General features: G+C 47.9%; 1 protein-coding gene across 3 annotated transcripts in view; it reads left to right on the top strand.

The window, feature by feature from the left end:
- Positions 1–18,237, top strand: part of UBXN6 (UBX domain protein 6) — a 376,653-nt gene that overhangs the window by 240,004 nt on the left and 118,412 nt on the right. For all 3 annotated transcript variants that reach the window (XM_069649368.1, XM_069649369.1, XM_069649370.1), the window contains exons 2-3: positions 10,424–10,584; positions 10,685–10,749. In XM_069649368.1, coding sequence (XP_069505469.1) covers positions 10,424–10,584; positions 10,685–10,749 — 226 coding nt within the window. The remainder of the gene's footprint in view (positions 1–10,423; positions 10,585–10,684; positions 10,750–18,237) is intronic.

Here is an 18,237-nt window from a genome sequence, read left to right on the forward strand (position 1 = left end):
GGGACCGGGAGAGGGTTCGAGAGTGCAAATCATCCAACCAGGGCTGGCTGTGTCCCCGTGGATACCAGGTGAGCGTTACAAGTGCCTGTAGCGGAGAGGAACAAGGGTTGGTATTCCCCATTTTTTGATACCCAAAAAGGACGGGGGACTGAGACCCATCTTGGACTTGAGATACTTGGAAAAAGTTCCTCAGGACGGACAAATTCAAGATGGTCACTCTTTCACAGATCCTTCTGGCCCTCCAACTTCAGTATTGGTTGGTGTCATTGGACCTTCAGGATACTAATTTTCATGTGCCAATCCATCTGAAGCACAGGAAATACCCGAGGTTCGCCGATGGCAGCTTGCATCATTAGTTTTGAGTCCTGCCGTTCTGGTTGACCTCCGCCCCGATGGTATTCACCAAACTGATGGTGGTGGTGGTGGTAGCGCATCTCAGGAGAGTGGGAATTCCCGTCTACCCCTATCTGGACGATTGGCTGATCATGGCTCGTTCTCTCGAACAAGCTGTGGATCATCTCAGCGTTACCTGCCACACCCTTCACAGACTGGGCTTCTCCCTCAATTTCAAGAAGTCCCATATGACACCTTCCCAACAGCTCCAGTACATCGGGCTGTATTAGACACATCCTTGGGAAAGTGCTCGCCACCTAGGGTGAGGGCTGAAGACATTCTCCAAATGGTAACCAAATTCCAGAGTGCCCAGATTCTTTCGGCCTTTGCATTTATGAGGTTGCTCGGCCTCATGGCAGCCTGCATTTTTCTGGTGCCAGAGTCAGAATGCAATGGTCCCAATTCTCAGGGAGGATGTCGGATCACCTTCAGATTCCAGTCAGACTCTCGCAGGATCTTCTGTGGTGGGCCTGCGAGGAAAATCTTATGAAGGGAGAACACTTTTGGCAACCATGGCCGGAGAGTACTGTAGTGACGGACGCCTTACTCACAAGGTGGGGAGCTTGCGCCAACGATATGACTATCAGCGGTCGTTGGTCTCCATCAGAGTCCAAATTACACATCAATCCTTTGGAGCTGAGAGCAATCAGGCTAGCACTGAAGGCTTTTCTGCCGTCTGTACGGGGAAAACAATTACCTGACAATGACGGACAACCCGGTGGCCATACAGTACCTCAACAAGAGAGGAGGCGTAGGGTCACTACTACTGTGCAGAGAGGCAATGCAGCTCTGGTACTGGGCAATTCAAGAAGGAATCTCCCTAGCGGCCGTTCACCTGGCCAGAGAGGAGAACACGGCTGTGGATGCTCTGAGCAGGCAGAGTGCAGTCTCCCACGAGTGGCAACTAGCTCAGGCAGTCCTTCAAGAGATCTTCACCCTTTGGGGAACCCCTCAAGTGGATCTGTTCGCGGCCGGTGCCAACAGGAAATGCAAGCGGTACTGCTCAAGGGAATTTCCCCTGAGAGGAGCTCTAGGAGACGCTTTCGTGGTGGATTGGGTATTTCCGCTACTGTATGAGTTTCCTCCAGTCCCCATCCTTCCTCAAGTACTCAGGAGGTTAAGACGGTTTGGGAATCACATGATCCTAATTGCACTGGATTGGGACAGGAGACCGTGGTACCCGGACCTTCTGGACATATCCATCTGTCCTCCGATACGTCTTCCACAAAGAAAGGATCTTCTCTCGCGAGAGGATGGTCAAGTTCTCGATCCAGAGTTCAAAACTCTCAACCTTCACGCATGGTTTCTGAAAGGTTGAGATGTAAGGATTGGGACCTCCCGGATGACGTGATGGAGGTGTTGCTTTCGGCCAGGCGGCCAGCAACAAACTCTCTGTACTGTTGCCATTGGAATACGTTTTCCAACTGGTGCAGAGAAAAGAATGTTAATCCTTTTCAGTGTTCGACTTGGGATGTTCTATCCTTTTTGCTTTCATTTGCGAACAAGGGTCTTCAGGTTGGAACCATTAAAGGGTTACCTTGCAGCTCTCTCAATATTTAAGCGCTCCTCTCCTCAGAGAAATGCTCCTATTTGAAGATACAACTGATTACTCAGTTTTTAAAAGGGCTTATGAATGTGTTCTTGCCTTAGCCTTTTCAGGTTCCGGTTTGGGACCTTAACATGGTCTTGAAGTTTCTGATGTGTGCTCCAATTTGAACCCGTGCACACATGTCCCTTGAGGATGCTCACCTTTAAGACATTACTATTGGTTGCTATAACATCTGCATATAGAGTGAGCGAGTTACAGGCACTTTCTTTCAAGCTACCCTTTACTATATTCCACAAGGACAGGGTTGTGTTGAGGGTAAGATCCTCCTTCCTACCTAAGGTAGTTTCGGACTTTCACTTAAGTCAGAAAATTGTGCTACCAGCCTTCTATCCTTCTCCGCATTCTAGTAAGGAAGAGGAAAGGCTCCATAGGTTGGACCCTAAGAGAGCATTAAGCTTTTATATTTCCAGAATGTCCAAAATCAGAGTGGACGACCAGCTCTGTGTGGGGTATACAGGACACAAACTAGGCCAGGCTGTTACTTTTTTTATTTTTTTCAATGTGACTTTTTATTGGCATTTATAAATAACAAAAGCTTAATTATTCTTTGACATGTTAAAGTATAACCTGACAAAAATCAACATCACCTCAACTGAGGTGAACCAGAACAAAAGGAGGGGGGGTACTCTGGGGTGGTCCGGGGGAGGGGTCGCACTTTCTCGGGTCAGTGTTACAGGGCACGAGTTAAGTGATCGCGGTGGGTTGGACAGCCGCCCTCACCGACCGGGGGCCAACTAGTCCATCTTAGTCAGCCAACGGAGAGATCGTGGCTGTCTGGCAACTCCTGTAAATCTCTGCACATAGTCTAAAAATGGGTCCCAGGTGCTGTGAAACTTGTTTCTGTTGCCAAGGCGGATGGCAGTGATTTTCTCAGCTGCAGCAATATCCCAGCACTTAACCCACCAAACAGAGTTTGCTGGGCCCTCCGGAAGTTTCCATAGCTTGCCGATTGAGATTTTGGCTGCAGTCAGGAAGTGTGTGCAGAGATCCGCCAGATTACCAGTCATCGGGAACTGTCCTCTCCCGTGTTTCCCAGTAGGACAATACCCGGGTCCCACGTGATCGATAGGCCTGTGATATGTCAGATCTGTTCCAAGACCTCCCTTCAGAACCTTTACACTTTTGGGCACGACCAGAGGATGTGTGTCCGTGCAGCCTCTCGAGCAGTGTGGCGGTATGGTGGGGTTGCATTTGTGTAGGATTTCCGGTGTCATGTACCACCTGTAGCAAACCTTGATGGCTCCCTCTTTATTCGTCACACATTTGGAAGTCTTGTGGGTTCTCGTCCAAATTCACTCCCAGCTGACCCTGTCTAGTTCTCTGCCTAGATCTCTCTCCCACCGTTTCATGTAGGGCTCCTTGGATTCAGGGTCTGCTCTGTCCAATAGCCTGTACACGGTCAAGATCTTCCCCCTGGCGGGGCTGCCGCTAGTGTGTGTTCCAGTGCTGTAAGTTCTCTGTGCCCCTGTGCCCTCATTGAGTCGTGTGACAGCCAATGTCGGAGTTGGGCGTAGCGGAACCTCTCGCCCTCCGGCACCTGGAATTTCCTTTTGCAGTGCTTGAAAGTCAGTAGGGTCTCCCCTTCATAGAAGTCTGCCACGTACTTCAGGCCACCCGCCTTTCATTTGGAGAAGGCATTTTGCCTTTGTCCTGGGGTGAAGTCCGGGTTCTCCCAGACCGGCGAGAGCGGGCCCACCGTGCTTCTGCAATTCCACCTCCTGGCCGCCTGCTTCCAGCTGTTTACCGTGAGAGCTGGGCGGCCAAGCAGTACCTCTCGACCTCGGGGACTCCCAGGCCTTCAGACCCGGGGCTCCTGAGCAAGACATTCCTGGTCACCCTGGGCTTCTTGCCCCCCATACGAATTTTAGCATATTTGCTTGTAGTTTCTGCTTGGCTTTTTTGGGGATTGCCACTTGGAGGGCTTGGCAGTGGTAGAGCGGTCTGGGAACCAAGTTCATTTTAAGTGCTGTGATCCTCCGCCAACCAGGATCTCTCTTGATCTTGCCAGCGGGACATGTCCGACTGTAGGTCCTTTAGCAGGAGCGGGAAGTTTAGTTTGTAAGTGCGTTCTGCTAGCTTAGGTAGGCAGATGCCTAGGTAGTTTAGGTGGGATCTGGCCCATGGGATCGGGAGACTAGCCGATAGGGAGTCCAGCGTTGCTTTCGGAATGTTTATGCTCAGAGCGACGGACTTCGTGAGGTTGATCGAGAACTCAGAGGCTGCTTTGAAGCTGTTCAGCTCTTCCCATAGCGCTGCTAGGGATGTGCCTGGATGAGACAGTGTCAGCAGCACGTCGTCCGCATATGGGGCCGCTTTAAAAGTGTTGTTCTTGAACATAAGTCCCTGGATTACGGGGCTCTGTCCGGTCCTGGAGGCGAACGGCTCCATTGAGACGGCAAAGATGAGCGGCGACAGGGGGCACCCTTGGCGAGTGCCTCTGATGATCTTGATTCTGGGGGGCATGGCACCGTTGACTCAGGTTTGTGGTGGGATGCTGATAATTTGCCATCGTCCATTTCAGGAATTTCGGGCCTACCCCGTAGTGTCGCAGTGTCTCGCTCATATAACCCCAGTCCAGCATGTTGAACGCCTTATGTGCGTTGAGCGAGACCACCGCTAATTCCCCTCCCGTTCTGTATGCCGTCTCAATGATATTTAGGGTGCGTCTGATGTTGTCCAAGGTGTTGCGGCCGGGGATGAAGCCCATTTGGTCCGGGTGGATGAAATCCGGGAGGAGTCCGGCAAGCCTGCGTGCTAATAGTTTTGAGAAGATTTTGGAATCCACATTCATCAGGGCGAGGGGGCGGTATGACGAGCAGAGTTCTGGGTTTGCTCCGGGTTTTGGTATCAGGACCGTGACGGATTCCTCCATGGTGTGGGTGGTGGTGCCCGTTTCCAGGAATGTGTTGAAGAGGCCAGATGGGGGGCCAGGATATGGTTATATTTCTTATAGAATGGTGCGGGCAGTCCATCGGGGCTGAGGGTCATGTTCTTCATTGAGCGGATCACTTCCGAAACCACCTCCGGAGATATGGGGTCTTCCAGGGTGTCGATCTGCGGATGACGGGGCAGTCTTGGGACCGTTCGCAGGTAAGTGTAGTGTGCTTCTGCCTCTGTAGGCCTCCCTGACATCACGTTCCTGTGGTGCTCGGTCATGATGGTCAGCTTTTCAGGGTCTGAGCAACAACGTATCCCATCTCGGTCCCGTAGGACTGCAATGTTTCTGGTGTGTACTTTCTTGAGCTTATGCACGAGCAGGCGGTTGGCTTTGTTGCCTTTCAGATAGTAATACTGCTTCGTGTATGTTAAAGCTCCGGCTGTTCGGTATGCCAGGTGCATTTCCAGAACTACTTTAGCTTTGCGTAGCTCATTCCATGACCTTGTCGATTGGCGTTTTTTGTGGTTTGCTTCTTTCTGTGCCACCTCTGTTTCAAGTTCCTCTAGTCTAAGCTGGTGTCTGCGCCTGTGTGCCGCTGCGCAGTTCATGGCAACACCTCGAATCACCAGCTTCATGGCGTCCAACACCATAGCCTCCGTGGGTCCCTTGCCCACATTCTCTGTGAAATAGTTGATTAAAGCTTCCAACAGTTCCTGGCTGTCTGCTATGTCCACGAGGAGATAGTCCTGCAGCTTCCAGGTCCTTTGCCACCGTGTTAGTAGACCCTCTGTCTGGAGCTGTGCTATAACTGGGGCATGGTCAGAGATTACCCTTAGTCCTATGTGGATGTCCGCAATGCAGGGCAACAGCACACTAGAAACGAGTACGAGATCTATTCTGGAGAAACCCCTGTGGACATGCGAGAAGAAGGTGTAGTCACAGGCTTTATCATTCGCCAGCCTCCAGGCATCGATCGTTTCCGTCTCTCTCAGGAATTCCGTGAGTCCCAGTGCCTTCGAGAAGTCTGTTCCGGTGGGCAGTAGGGTTTTGTCGATGGTTGGGTCCGGGGTGAGGTTGAAGTCCGCTCCGATCAGCAGTTTGCCTTCGGCGAAGGACGTTATCACTGGGAGAATCCTACGTAAGAAGCGTTCCTGGGTGTCATTTGGGCAATAAATCGCTATGATAGTTATTGGGAGTTCAACCAGGAAGCCCTTGATCAGCAGGAACCTTCCCTCAGGGTCCTGCTTGACTGTGACCTTTGACAGAGCCACTGATTGGCTGAGCAAGACCGCTACACCTCCTCTCTTCTGTCCAGAGGATGCAAAATATCTTTTAGGGAATTTTGGTATTTCACTTGTTGCTCATCCAAGACCAGAAGATGGGTTTCCTGTAGGCAGACAATATCTGCCCCCAGTTGGGGCAGGCGGTGTTCCACAGACTTCTGTTTCCTGGGGGAGTTTAGGCCCTGGATGTTCCAGGTGATCATGGTTAGATTTTTTATGGGTGATCCCATTTCGGAATGATCAGGTTGCGGATGATGGCTGCTGTTGTGCTCCACTTTCCACCGGCCTGTGTGATTGGCTGTCGGTTGGGTTGGGCCCTGTATTGGTAATTTGCACCCCTTACGGTGTCCAGCCCTGTTCCCCCCCCTTAATAAAACAAAATGTGTTAATCTGGGCCAGCCTTCGACCAACAAGGACTCCGGCTATGCCAACGCAACCTTCTGAAGACGAGACACTTAGGCCTCTGCTGTATGGCGATGAAAGCGTAGTGTAAGATTGGAGTGAATTCTTGGGTTCGATGCCTGGCCAACGGTTATGACTGGCGTTTGCTTCTTTAGATGATGCTTGTCAGATCCGAGGGTCCGGAGCACTGGTATCAAACCGCCTTTGCCATCTTTACCCGGGCGTTTGCTTTTCAGTGCGGGGCCCCTGATTCTCCGACATTGCCTCTCAACTCGTGACCAGGACCAATTAGAGTCCTGGGGATCTTCCCGTTCTGAGGGTGCGTCCTTGTTGTTGGTTCCTTTTCCCACGTCTGTGTGCAGCAGTCTCTACGCCTCGTGCACTTTGCATATATGGCGGATGCTCCCGTTCCAAGAGAAGATCAGGGATGTGGGGAAGCCCCGGTGGTACGGTACGCCCTTCTCCCTCAGCCATTCCGTGACTGGTTTCAGTGTTTTCCCTTTCAGAAGTGTAACAGAGGCAAGATCTTGGTATAGGGAGATGGGGGGAATCTTTGAACAGTATTCGCGGGGTGCTTGTGGCCTCCAGCATGATTACTTCCTTGACTTTAAAATAGTGTAGTCTTGCAAGGAGGTCTGGCGGGGCCGAGGAATTGGATCTAACTCTAGTTCTGTGGACCCTGTCAAGCACCAGGGGGGTGTAGTCCGGCAGGGTCCAGCAGAAGCGTAAGAGGTTGCTCGCGTAACGCTCCAGGTCCACCTCGGGATGGATGTGGGGATTCCTAGAAGGTGTATGTTATTGCGGCGGGATCAGTTCTAAGTCCTCCTGCTTAATTTCAAGTGCTTCACACTGGGCTTCTAATGCAGTCAGCCTGTCCGCCCTCTTCTCAACCTCGTAGCTATGCTCGCACAGGGTGGTTTCCACCTCCGTTGTCCTCGTCTCCAGCTCCCCCACTCTCGCCTCCAGCACTGTGATAGTACTCTTTACCTCCTCAGTGCCCTTCTGGAACTCTTTAGTTAGTGCCGCTAGGAGGTCCTGGAGGTCCGATTTTGTGACCCCCTGAGTCGGGGCCTCCCGGAGTGACTCAGCGTGCGTGCTCTCAGCGGTTGTTTCCCCTGGCTCCAGGCGGTCCCCTCTCATGTGCCGATCTGTTGCAGGGGTGGATAGTAGAGTTGCAATGTATGCTTGCTTAATTGTTTTTTGAAGAGTTCAGGTCTGTATCTCAGCATGGGGTGCAGTATGCTGGAGTTGCAGGGCGGAAAATTGGGCGGGCGTTCAATTCCAAGCCCGGGGGATGGGGGGAGCTGTAACCAAGTGTGCCTGGCCACTTTTAGTGGAACACAGCCCCGGCGGGGACCCGCAGATTTTAGAAGGCCGTTCTCCCCCCGAGACTCCTTGAATATGTGCCACACTACTACTCGTGGTGTCGGTGCAAATATCATGGGGTGGATCCAGATGCTCAGGTGGTGTTGGCCGCAGACTGGGAGGCTTAGTGCCTGGTTGATTTGCAGGCCTGCTACCCAATGCAGGGGGGCTGCTGAATTCAAATCCTAGGGGCTTCTGCTGCAGGGGATGGGGTGCTCAGTGTTGGGTCCCCAGACTCGGGCCACAGTCTCAGATAGAAGAAGCCCGGGGGGCCAGAGGTGTCCCAGCATTAAGGGTCAATTGCTCCGATGCCCTTATGGTTACTCGGATACCACGGGAGTCCCCATGGACGCTGGGTGCATATAGTGCTGTGTGGCAGGCGAGAGGAGCCTTCTTACCTCTGCCGGTCATGGATTCCCTCACCGGGATTGACTGCAGCCCGCAGTGGGTACTCAGCGGGTGGGCCACACCGCCGCCTCCAGATGGGGATGAGGGCCCTGTCCTGTAATGGGAGTGGCGGCCGTATGCTGGGTGCTCCTTCTCCTGGAAACGAGGTGCCTTTCCAGTCCCGAGGGAGTGAAGATGCGGGGGCCGCGGCAGCCAGCTCGGACAAGCCGGGGAGGCGCGCCCACAAGGTCCGTTGTTCGGGGATTCTCCCGGAGTGCAGTCAGGTTGGTTCTGTTCCGGGCTGCTTGGGCAATTCACCAAACCGGGCTCGTGGGAGGACTGCTGGTGTTGCCTTCAGCAGCTGGTGGCGTCGTTCTTGCAGAGCCGCGCCGGGTTGCGCCCACAACTCCCTTGAGATGTCTGCAGCGGAGCCTGGCGTTAGTGGGTGCCTGCAGGGCACGACTTCGGGAGGCCGGCGTGGGGCCAGGGGGAACCCCCTAGCCGCACTGCCACCAGGGACCAAAGCTTAGGCCAGGTAGCTTCAGCGCAGAGGGTATGCGCAATTCCAGATGGAGAGATGGAGTGCCGATCAGTAGTTGGTGTCGCAGGGGTAGGTTCAGGCGTTGGGAAATCAAGCAGTGCGGTAGCGCTGGCGGGCTCAGCTCAAGGGCTCGGCCGCCATCTTGCTGCGATGCGTTGCGGCCAACCTCGCACCTCCATCTGCTCGAGGTTCAGGTCAGTCCGAGGCCTTGGGGCGCTCAGAAACAGGCTACATGGACCCCAAGAGGAGGGTACCCCGCTCCATCTGTTTGTTGAATCAAGGGTTCCGTATCACTGGTGCATTTGAACTGGTTGCGTGGCAGCAGTCAGGAGCTCTCACTGAGCCAGACCGACCGCCATGGCTCCAAGCCACGCCCCCAGGCCAGGCTGTTTCTAAACAGACCTTGTCTAGGTGGATCATCCTCACTATTTCTGAATTCTATAGATTGGCTGCCAAGGACCCTCCTGAGGGCTTACGTGCTCATTCCACCAGAGGCATGTCCACTTCGACAGCCCTACAAAGGCGTGTCCCCCATTAAAAACATCTGTGATGCTGCAACGTGGTCATCACTACACACGTTTACTAAGCATTATTCCCTGGATGCTTCCCATGCTCAGGATGTTGCTTTTGGTAAGGCAGTACTTTACTCTGCCCCTTACAGACAATTATCTATATTCTTCACCCTCCTCCAGTCATGGATACTGCTTTGGGAGTCTGTCAAAGAGGAGGAATACGTTGGAGGACACAATCCATTCGAAGAACAAGTTTCTTACCCCTGGTAACGTTTTTTCGACTGGATGTTCCTCCAACTTATTCCTTATCGCCCTCCCAACCTACACATCTGTAGAATTTCGCATGCTATTACAGCTTTTGTTCCAACAAAGCGGAGTACGGTCAGGTCCGCTTTATGTGCATATCTGCTACACGAGGATGGATAAACGGAAATGAGGCAACGGGCGCTGTGCTTGCTACTAATAACATCCGGTGATGTCACCCTCGACGGAGGCCTTCAAAGAACATCGTCTCGACGCCATCGACGCAGGGTACCCACTGCCGAAAAATCTCCGAATCAGCCGAAGCTGGACACTACATGTCATAGATGAGGAATACGTTGGAGGAATATTCAGTGGAAAGAACGTTACCTGGGGTAAGTAACTTGTTCTTTGTTTGCATTAGTATTTAAGTTGGGACATGTTAAAATAGCAACATTCATAAATTGAATCTTGTTGTGGCCCAAATGTATTGCCAGTCGGATGTTCTGCATAGAAGGCTTTTCTACTGCTGCAGACAAGTTAGCTTTAATTCAAAATAGTATTTACATTAAGTCTGTCTCATGGAACATTAAACAAATTCCTGTAATTGCATGTCAGATGATCTTCCGAGGGTAGTTGATTGCCAGCAAACTACTTTGTCATTGGCTTGTTTACTTGTGTCAGGATTAAGGAAACCAAGGAATCGAGGTGCTGTAGTAAGCAGGATCACATGGCAGTAAAAGTGATGTGCCTTCTCTAGTTGTCATCTCATCCTTTCTCCTGTCCTTCCTTCTCATTTTATTTTCTTTGTAGGGAAAAAGTACCCAATGAGAAAATTCGCAAGGAAACCCAGCGATCAAGTAAAGCACCGTCGGAGGGAGCTCAGATGGCAGCTACTGCAGCACTGGCTAGGATAGAGCTGAAACAAGCTAAAGCTAAACTTCCCACATCCCAGGAAATGATCAGAACAAAGGGTGAGTGGGTTGCGCATTTTGGAGCTTGTTTGTTCTTACAACCTTTGATGCTCAATCTGTATTAAGTTTCATGTTATTACTTGGTATTTGTGTCTTGCAGTGAAAAGGGAGCTGGAAGCAGAAGCGGCAGCAGCAGTTAAACCACGCACATCATCCACCGAAGAGGTAAGGACCTGCACTGATTGGTGTAAAGACCTGTGCTTTGGAATGAACTTAAATACCTTTTGTGAATGGGCAACATTTACAGCAGACTCTTCTTATGGGGGAGGGAATGGGGAGCTGTTCTTGTGAGAACCGAGAGATTAAGAGAAGCAGGGGGTGAACTTCAATGCCTGGAGTTAGAGAGTAGGTTTCAAGAGATACTTAATCTGGGGCAATGGTGAAATGGGAAGAGGGCCATACACGTAGAGCAGTGCTCCAGATAAGATTTTGAGGTGGGAGTATTTTATGCATGATTTTTCAAATTGGAGCGTAAATGCAATTTCAAGAGAGTAAAAATGAGTTTTCTACTCTGCAAGAGAGTAAAACGTATCCAACACATACACCCAATGCATACGTAAAATCAGACCCATAGACCAAAAGCGTTGTAGATCAATGTTGTCTGGCTTGTGCAGAGCTCTTCACTCCACATGCAAACGGCACATCCCGCCTGGACACATAGTAACAGCACATCACTCCACTTGATAATGGCATATATCCTCCCTGAACATGCAAGCTACGCATCTCCTCTTGACCCGTACTAACGAGTATGCCACGTATTCTGTGCACATGGTAAAGGCACATCTCCTTTCAGCATTTTCAGAGATGTGCTGTTAGCATTTGAAGTGCAAATTTGTGTCATTTGCATGTGTAAAACGCACCTTTACACTGTGCGCATGCTAAGAGCACATCTCAATGCGAATGGCAGACATTGTTTTTACGTATTGATAGAACACGTTCTGTTTAGCAAGCCTGATATTTGCACACGTTGACAGGACATATCTCTACCCATAGTGACCTCAAATCTCTTCTCTGCGCATGCTATTGGCACATCTCTTCTCATCTGCTAATGGTGCATCTTCTCTACACACATACTAGTGGGACAACTCTCTGTACATGCGTGCTAACTGCGCGCAAGTGCACAGAGGAGATGTGCAAGCTAACAACCTGCCTTCTACGCACATGCTAATGGGATGTATCCTCTATGCACATGCTAACTGCACATCCCATCCCTGCACGTACCTGTGCAGCGACAGGATGTGCAGTTAGCATGTGTAAACTCCACATCCTGTCTATGCACATACTAACGGCACATCTCGGCTCAGCATGCTAATTGCCCTTCTGTTCCATGGCACGTGCAAATGACACATCTTTACTAAGTACGTACTATGGGGACATTTCTTCTCTGTGAGTGCTAAAGTAGCATCTCCTCTGCCCATGCTATAACAGCACATCTCCTCTTTTCCAGTCTTAATGGCAGGGCTCCCTTCTGCACAGGCTAAAATGTTGCATCCAAAGAAAGGGTGGAAAGCTAGTGGGTAGGAGGGCGGCAGGGCGGCAGGGCGGCCTGCACTTCCCAAGTTCCAATTACGTGACGCAGCCTTGATGGGTGTGGCGCAGAGGGACGACCGCAGAGGAGTCGCTTCTTACAAGAAATGCAATAATGAAGAATGACCATTCACACAAGTTACTATCAGTGCTGGAAATGGACAAAATGTACTGGGGCCAAATGTACCTGATTTTCCCCCTCCCCTTTCCTTATTCAGCCTGACTCGAACATGTCCTCGCCAGCCCCCACCACAATGCCCAACAGTGCTCCCCTGGCATTCTCCTCTGTTTTGCTGTAATAAATCAAGTACCATTCGAAATGGGATAATAACCGTTACCACAGCACTTAAAAGCTGAAGGAATTTGGCTAAAAGCGCTATGTAAGAACTCATACTCCCTTTCGACCTGTTATTGGCATAGCCTCCTCGTACACATGCAGCAGCACATCTCCTCTCTGCACATGCTAACTGAGCATCTCTTTTCTGCATGCGCCAGTGGCACATGGCCTCCCTGCATGTGCTATTGGCAAATATATTCAGTTCAGGCTAATGGAACCGTTCATCCCTGCATGGGGTAATGGCCCATCCCTCGTGGTATAGCCCAACAGCAAGCGCATGTCTTTCTACAGCCAGCATAACTTTATAAATTATACATTACAGAGCAGGTTTGCAACAGACAGCAAATAAAGCACTTTGAGGGGAGAGGTGGAGGTGGCTGGTGGCTTGTGAGAGTAAGCCGACCTACCTGACCTCTCTCTCATGCAGGGGCACAACAAAACCTACATTTCGGATGGCAGGAGGGGGGAATTAAGTCGTGATGGGAGGGGCCACTTCAGAAAATAGGCAGGGCAAACTTGGATGCTCTGCCCCCACTGTTCTACCCACCCCCTACCACGTTCTGGTGAGGTGAACAACTATTGAATAGTATATTTTAAAGTGCAATATGCAGAGAGATGATGGAAGACTTCCTTGAAAGTAACAGCTTTAAAGTTTTACTGCTTTTGTTCAAATACATTTTTCTGAGCTCACACAGTAAAACTTCAACACCGCCAGTTTGGGGGGAAAGACTTCCCTCACCTCCCTGCCTATCAAAATGTAAGTGCGCACATCCAGGGGTGCACCTAGGCTAAATGTAGGCTGGGGCTAACCCTTCAAATGTTGGGAGAGGCACTAACTTCAGAGACTGTGGAGGAATGGCAAACTTACTTGTGTAGTGGCATCTAACTTCATTACTCATTGTAATAAGAATATTCTAGTGCAGCTTCAGTGTTACAATCAGTTAACTGCTCTCTCCTTTGAGTTTGAAACAAGTACTCCAATTTTTGCAATTGAAGTCAGGGTGAGATTACATTATTTGCCCAGCATCACACACTTAAGCTAAACAGCGAAGCTGGGATTTTAACCCGCTCTTTCAATTTGGGCATGGCCACCTTCTTGCGCGCTTTACTTGGAACAAAACTCTTAGTTTTGGGTGTCAAGGCCTACAATAATACTGTCCTATAGAGTTTACTTGCATAGTAAAGCATCATAACATGTAAATCCTTAGAGCAGCATTTTGTGCCAAAATAATATCACTGTAGCTTTATTTTCCACATCCTGCATGGAAAACTAGAAGATGCAAAAGGCAAAACATCCTGTATTTACCCACTTTCTTTTCAGCGCTTCAAAAGCACCCCAAAAAATAAGTTGTGCCATAAACTCACTTAAGTTTGGAGATTCGTCACAAACTTCCAGCGTGTTATCTTTGGTTATTAAAGAATATTCAACTAAGGACATCAAAGCAAACTTACATTTTTAGCATATCAAGCTATTAGACGTTATGGGTATGAACACATTTTAAAAAAGGTGACTGCTTTGTGTTGTTCGCTTAGCTGTCACAGATTTGGTCTTTCAGTTGGAAATTCACCATCATGCGTAAGAGAGGCTATGCTGCTGACAAAAGAAACGCTACAGTGCCATCTAGTGGTGGAAAGTATGTTTTATTTTAATGAATAAATCAAAGCGTACACGGTACGCAGTAGAAAATAAAATCATCCGTATTTGACATAATTACATGCGTAAAAAGGCACAATACGCAGGTTATCTGGAGGGCTGACGTAGAGAGAGCATATTTTCAGAGGTCCTTCTAGAAAGGGGGCCAAATGGTTCAAAAACCCTGATTTCTGCATCATATAATATCATTTCAGAGAATGTTTCAGAATTGCACTGGCCATACATGACAACGAGGGAGGTTTGCAGTGGGACATATAGCTAAACTAAGTAGGGCAATCCAACTCAGACAGATGTGGTTTAAGGTGATGGAACCCCTATCAAATGACAGAAAATGTTCCCACAGACGTCTCCACATGCTGGAGGTGTTGCGATGCACATGGGGAATGGAATCACATTTGGTGCACATGTCCTAAAATCTGTGATTTTTTTTGTACGACTGTCCAGGAACAAATGCTTAAAAACGGTTGGCACTCATTTGGTTTTGGGGGCTGATGAATGTTGTTGGGATTCGGATAATATGGCCCAGGGTAAACCTCTTTTCAAGGCTTATCCAACCTGCACTTCCACTTATAGCAAATAAATGGAAAAAAAAGGAAGCTTCGATGGATCAACACTGGATATGGAAAATGTGAATTTGTTGCAATGGAATGAGTAAGATACTTCCTCCAAATGGAATATGCCCTATTGCGAACTGTGACCCCAGCCTGCAAAACTCCTGCAAAGGCTGAAGCTTCTAAATATAACCTAGAACTTACTGCATCTGGTAATGGAACTGTTAAAACTATTCACCACACTTGGTGCGTTGTACTCCCGTAGGGGGGATTGTTGGGTAGAAGGGGGTTGCAGGGAGTATATTGTAGTGCAGTGCATTTCCTTTTTTCATTTTGCATTATAATGGTTTCGAAACTCCTAAATGGCAATAAAAACAAATAAAAAAAACCTCAAGAGACGGGGTTTGGCCCACTAGCTCTCAGACAGTAGGATTACTGAGCTGATATCGGGACAGTAGGGAAATGTAGAGATGTCCCCACGCCCCTTTAAAAAAATATTTCCACATTGCATTCTACCTTAATATTCACCAAGTTATCAATATACTATTTCACTTCCCTATATCTGTTTTCCCATTTTGCACATACATTAAATGACTTGATATAGCACTAGCCTTTTTGGTGTTTATGGTCCAGCTGGGTAGGCCAGTTGTAAAGGTAACTTGATATCTGCATGTGATATTTTATTTGTTCGTGGAGATTACCGGCTTTGGCCTCCTCAAGTGGCACATCTTCCTTTCTGCTGAGCCAATTTCATCTTGTACTGGCATAGTATCTGTAATGTACATTTGATTAAAGCATGCAGCAGCATTCTCAGAAAGAAGATACTAAACCTTACTTCTTTGTCCACCCCATGTGCCTTGGGCATAACAGGAAAACAGTTAAAGAAAAAGATAATGGTTCTTTTAATTTTATGTGAGCGCAAGTTCCCCTTCGGTAGCAGTTATTCCTAATGCTCAAGAGGGCTGTAATTGGTGAATCAAAATGAGTACTCACCCCAAAACTAACCCAGGAAATAAATGAAAAATATTGAGTGGGCACTTCTTGACCAGAGGTTGCTTTCCTTCAGTTTAAATATTTCTAAACAGTCTTCTAAAAAAAATGTAGATTTGCTGTTGGAAAACGTTCACATTGTCCTAAGCTGTAAGCTAAAGCTGTATCCTAAAAAAAAGTTGCATTTCATGTGTGCTGTCAGAAATCTGTCATACAGCTAATCAAGGAAAGAACTCTCGAGAGCATGCTGTAAAAATACTTTAATTCAGTAATACAAAGATTTCAAGTTACAAGCTACAGCCAGGCATAAAGCGTAACCTGCCCCCTCAATGTTTTACATGCACACAGCACATCATTGCTTACTCACCAAGAGTCCATTAGCACTAGCTAATGGCTAGTTACGAGTGCACATTTTGAGTTCTGAAGATACCCTTTTAGGGGTACGCCACTTCCCACATGAACAATTGCCAATTTGTACAGTAAAAAAATGATTAAGGGAACAGTAATGTTGGCTGTCAGAATCCCAAACTTATCTACAAATTGGGTGTGTTCTCCTCAGGGCATGTATACACATTAAATTGAGGCATTAAGTGAACGGAAGTAAGAAACGCCAAAACATTGGTTGTAGATACGTTAATTAAGAATGTCAGCCATGCAGGAAGAGTTTAAGCACAAGTGGGCATAAACTGTGCATACGTGATAAATTGTATAACATTGGTCTGTGGCAGCTGACTGTTGACTTTTCAGCACTTATATACGGACAGAAACAAAACCTCATGAACACAGCTTTTAGTTTAACAGATATACAATGGAAGATAATCAGCAATTCCTTTCTGAGGAGGCCATTACCATTCCAGAGCGTTTTTACATATGTCTCAAAGCTTCTGCCATCAATTCAAGGTTTTTTGAACTTCCATAGCTGAAGCAAGGGATACATTAATATGCAAAGGTTTTCGCCAGTCATAATGTGAATTCATTTGATAAGATAGACAATATCCAATTGCGCCCTACTAATTTTCTTGTTGTCTTTAGTGCACGATTATGCTGGAGCTTTTGGAGGCAAGACCTGAGGTATGGTGGCAGTCCCTTGTATGTGCTGTGTACAAAATGTAAGGATAACCTCAATGAAGCTAAAATCGCATTGGTTCTATATTTAGTTTCTAAGGAGGAAAGACCTCAGATGAAGCCCCAGAGGATAAAAACTGGACTTCAGGACTGCTGCAGTCCAAGGCTCCAGTGTAAGCTTGGCATTCCTGAATCCCTAGTTTACTGACCTGTTTCACTGATGCGGGGCAAGAGCCAGTGTTTTGAGGCTGGTCTGCAAGGGTTCACTGACCATGATATGTATTGGCGTAATCCTTATTAAATTTATTTAGGACCATTCAGCGCTCAATATCTAGCACACGGGCTGTACATTTTCTAGTTGACAAAGTGGACCCGATGTGGAACTGTCTCGTTTGCTTGGTTCTAATCCTGCATATTAGGAGAATGTTCATTGGTCGCAATATGTAAATATTAATTAAAAAAAAGGAAAGGGACAATACAACACCCTGAGAAAGACCACACGTAGATTTTTTTTTTTAAATGGATAAAGAAAAGATTGGACAAGTAGTCACTTTTCGGTGCAGATCCAACAGTTACCACCTGCCCCAGTCTAATTATCAGAATGCAATGCTCTGTCAAAAGCTAGAAAACAGATCTAAGTAAAACACCACTGACTCCAATGTAATCATGTCACATTTGAAATCCTTTTTCATGGCTATAATGACAACTCCTTTCCCCCCTTATTCTGTTGCCACATTCTCACACTGTGCATGGGTCTAAAGACTGCCTAGCTTGGGCTATGAATATCATTGCCCATTGTATAGTCACTCACTTGTTTGAACACAACTTGTCTGATTAATTTGTCAGTGAACGTTGGATATTTGCATGTAGTTGGCTAGACTTACTGGATTAGTTTGGGCCTTCTTAAAGATTGGTGTAACTGTAGATTGTTTCAGTGGCCTTGGAGTGGCTGTTTAAAGCTCAGTGTTAATGATGTTGGGGGTGAGGGGGAAGGGGAGAGGGAAGGGAGAGCGAGAGAGACAAGAGAGAGATATCTATTTTTGTGTAGGGGTGGGAAGTGGGGGGGGGTCTATGGTGGCCTGGGATACACTAAATCAAATAACCACCACACATTACCCCATCCTCCTCCTTTTACTGATTTGAGATGATCAACTTGCGAAAAAGTTAGCAGTCAATTCTTTTAATCACTGCACAAGGGACTACATCTTTGTTATTCCTTTTCTGGAATGTATATATCTCTCCCTTTTAATAAAATGGCTTACTGTACATATAATGAAATAAAGTGCAAATGGGGTTAGTTGTGCCTTTTTGTGCAAAATACAGTACAATTGAGTAATTTGGTGCATATTCACACATGCTCATACAGGGAATGTGATACTGTTCTCAAGATATTTTTAGATTTTCCACCCTTAACGACTGAAGGGAGGTACACGTGTTAGACTAGCACAATTCCATTCTTCAAAAAACTTTTGCTTTTCTTATTAAGAGAACCTCATAGTCATCTCATTTCCCTAGATATTATTAATGCT

Source organism: Ambystoma mexicanum, chromosome 1p (genome assembly GCF_040938575.1).
Source record: "Ambystoma mexicanum isolate Mex_15411 chromosome 1p, UKY_AmexF1_1, whole genome shotgun sequence".
NCBI lineage: Eukaryota > Metazoa > Chordata > Amphibia > Caudata > Ambystomatidae > Ambystoma > Ambystoma mexicanum.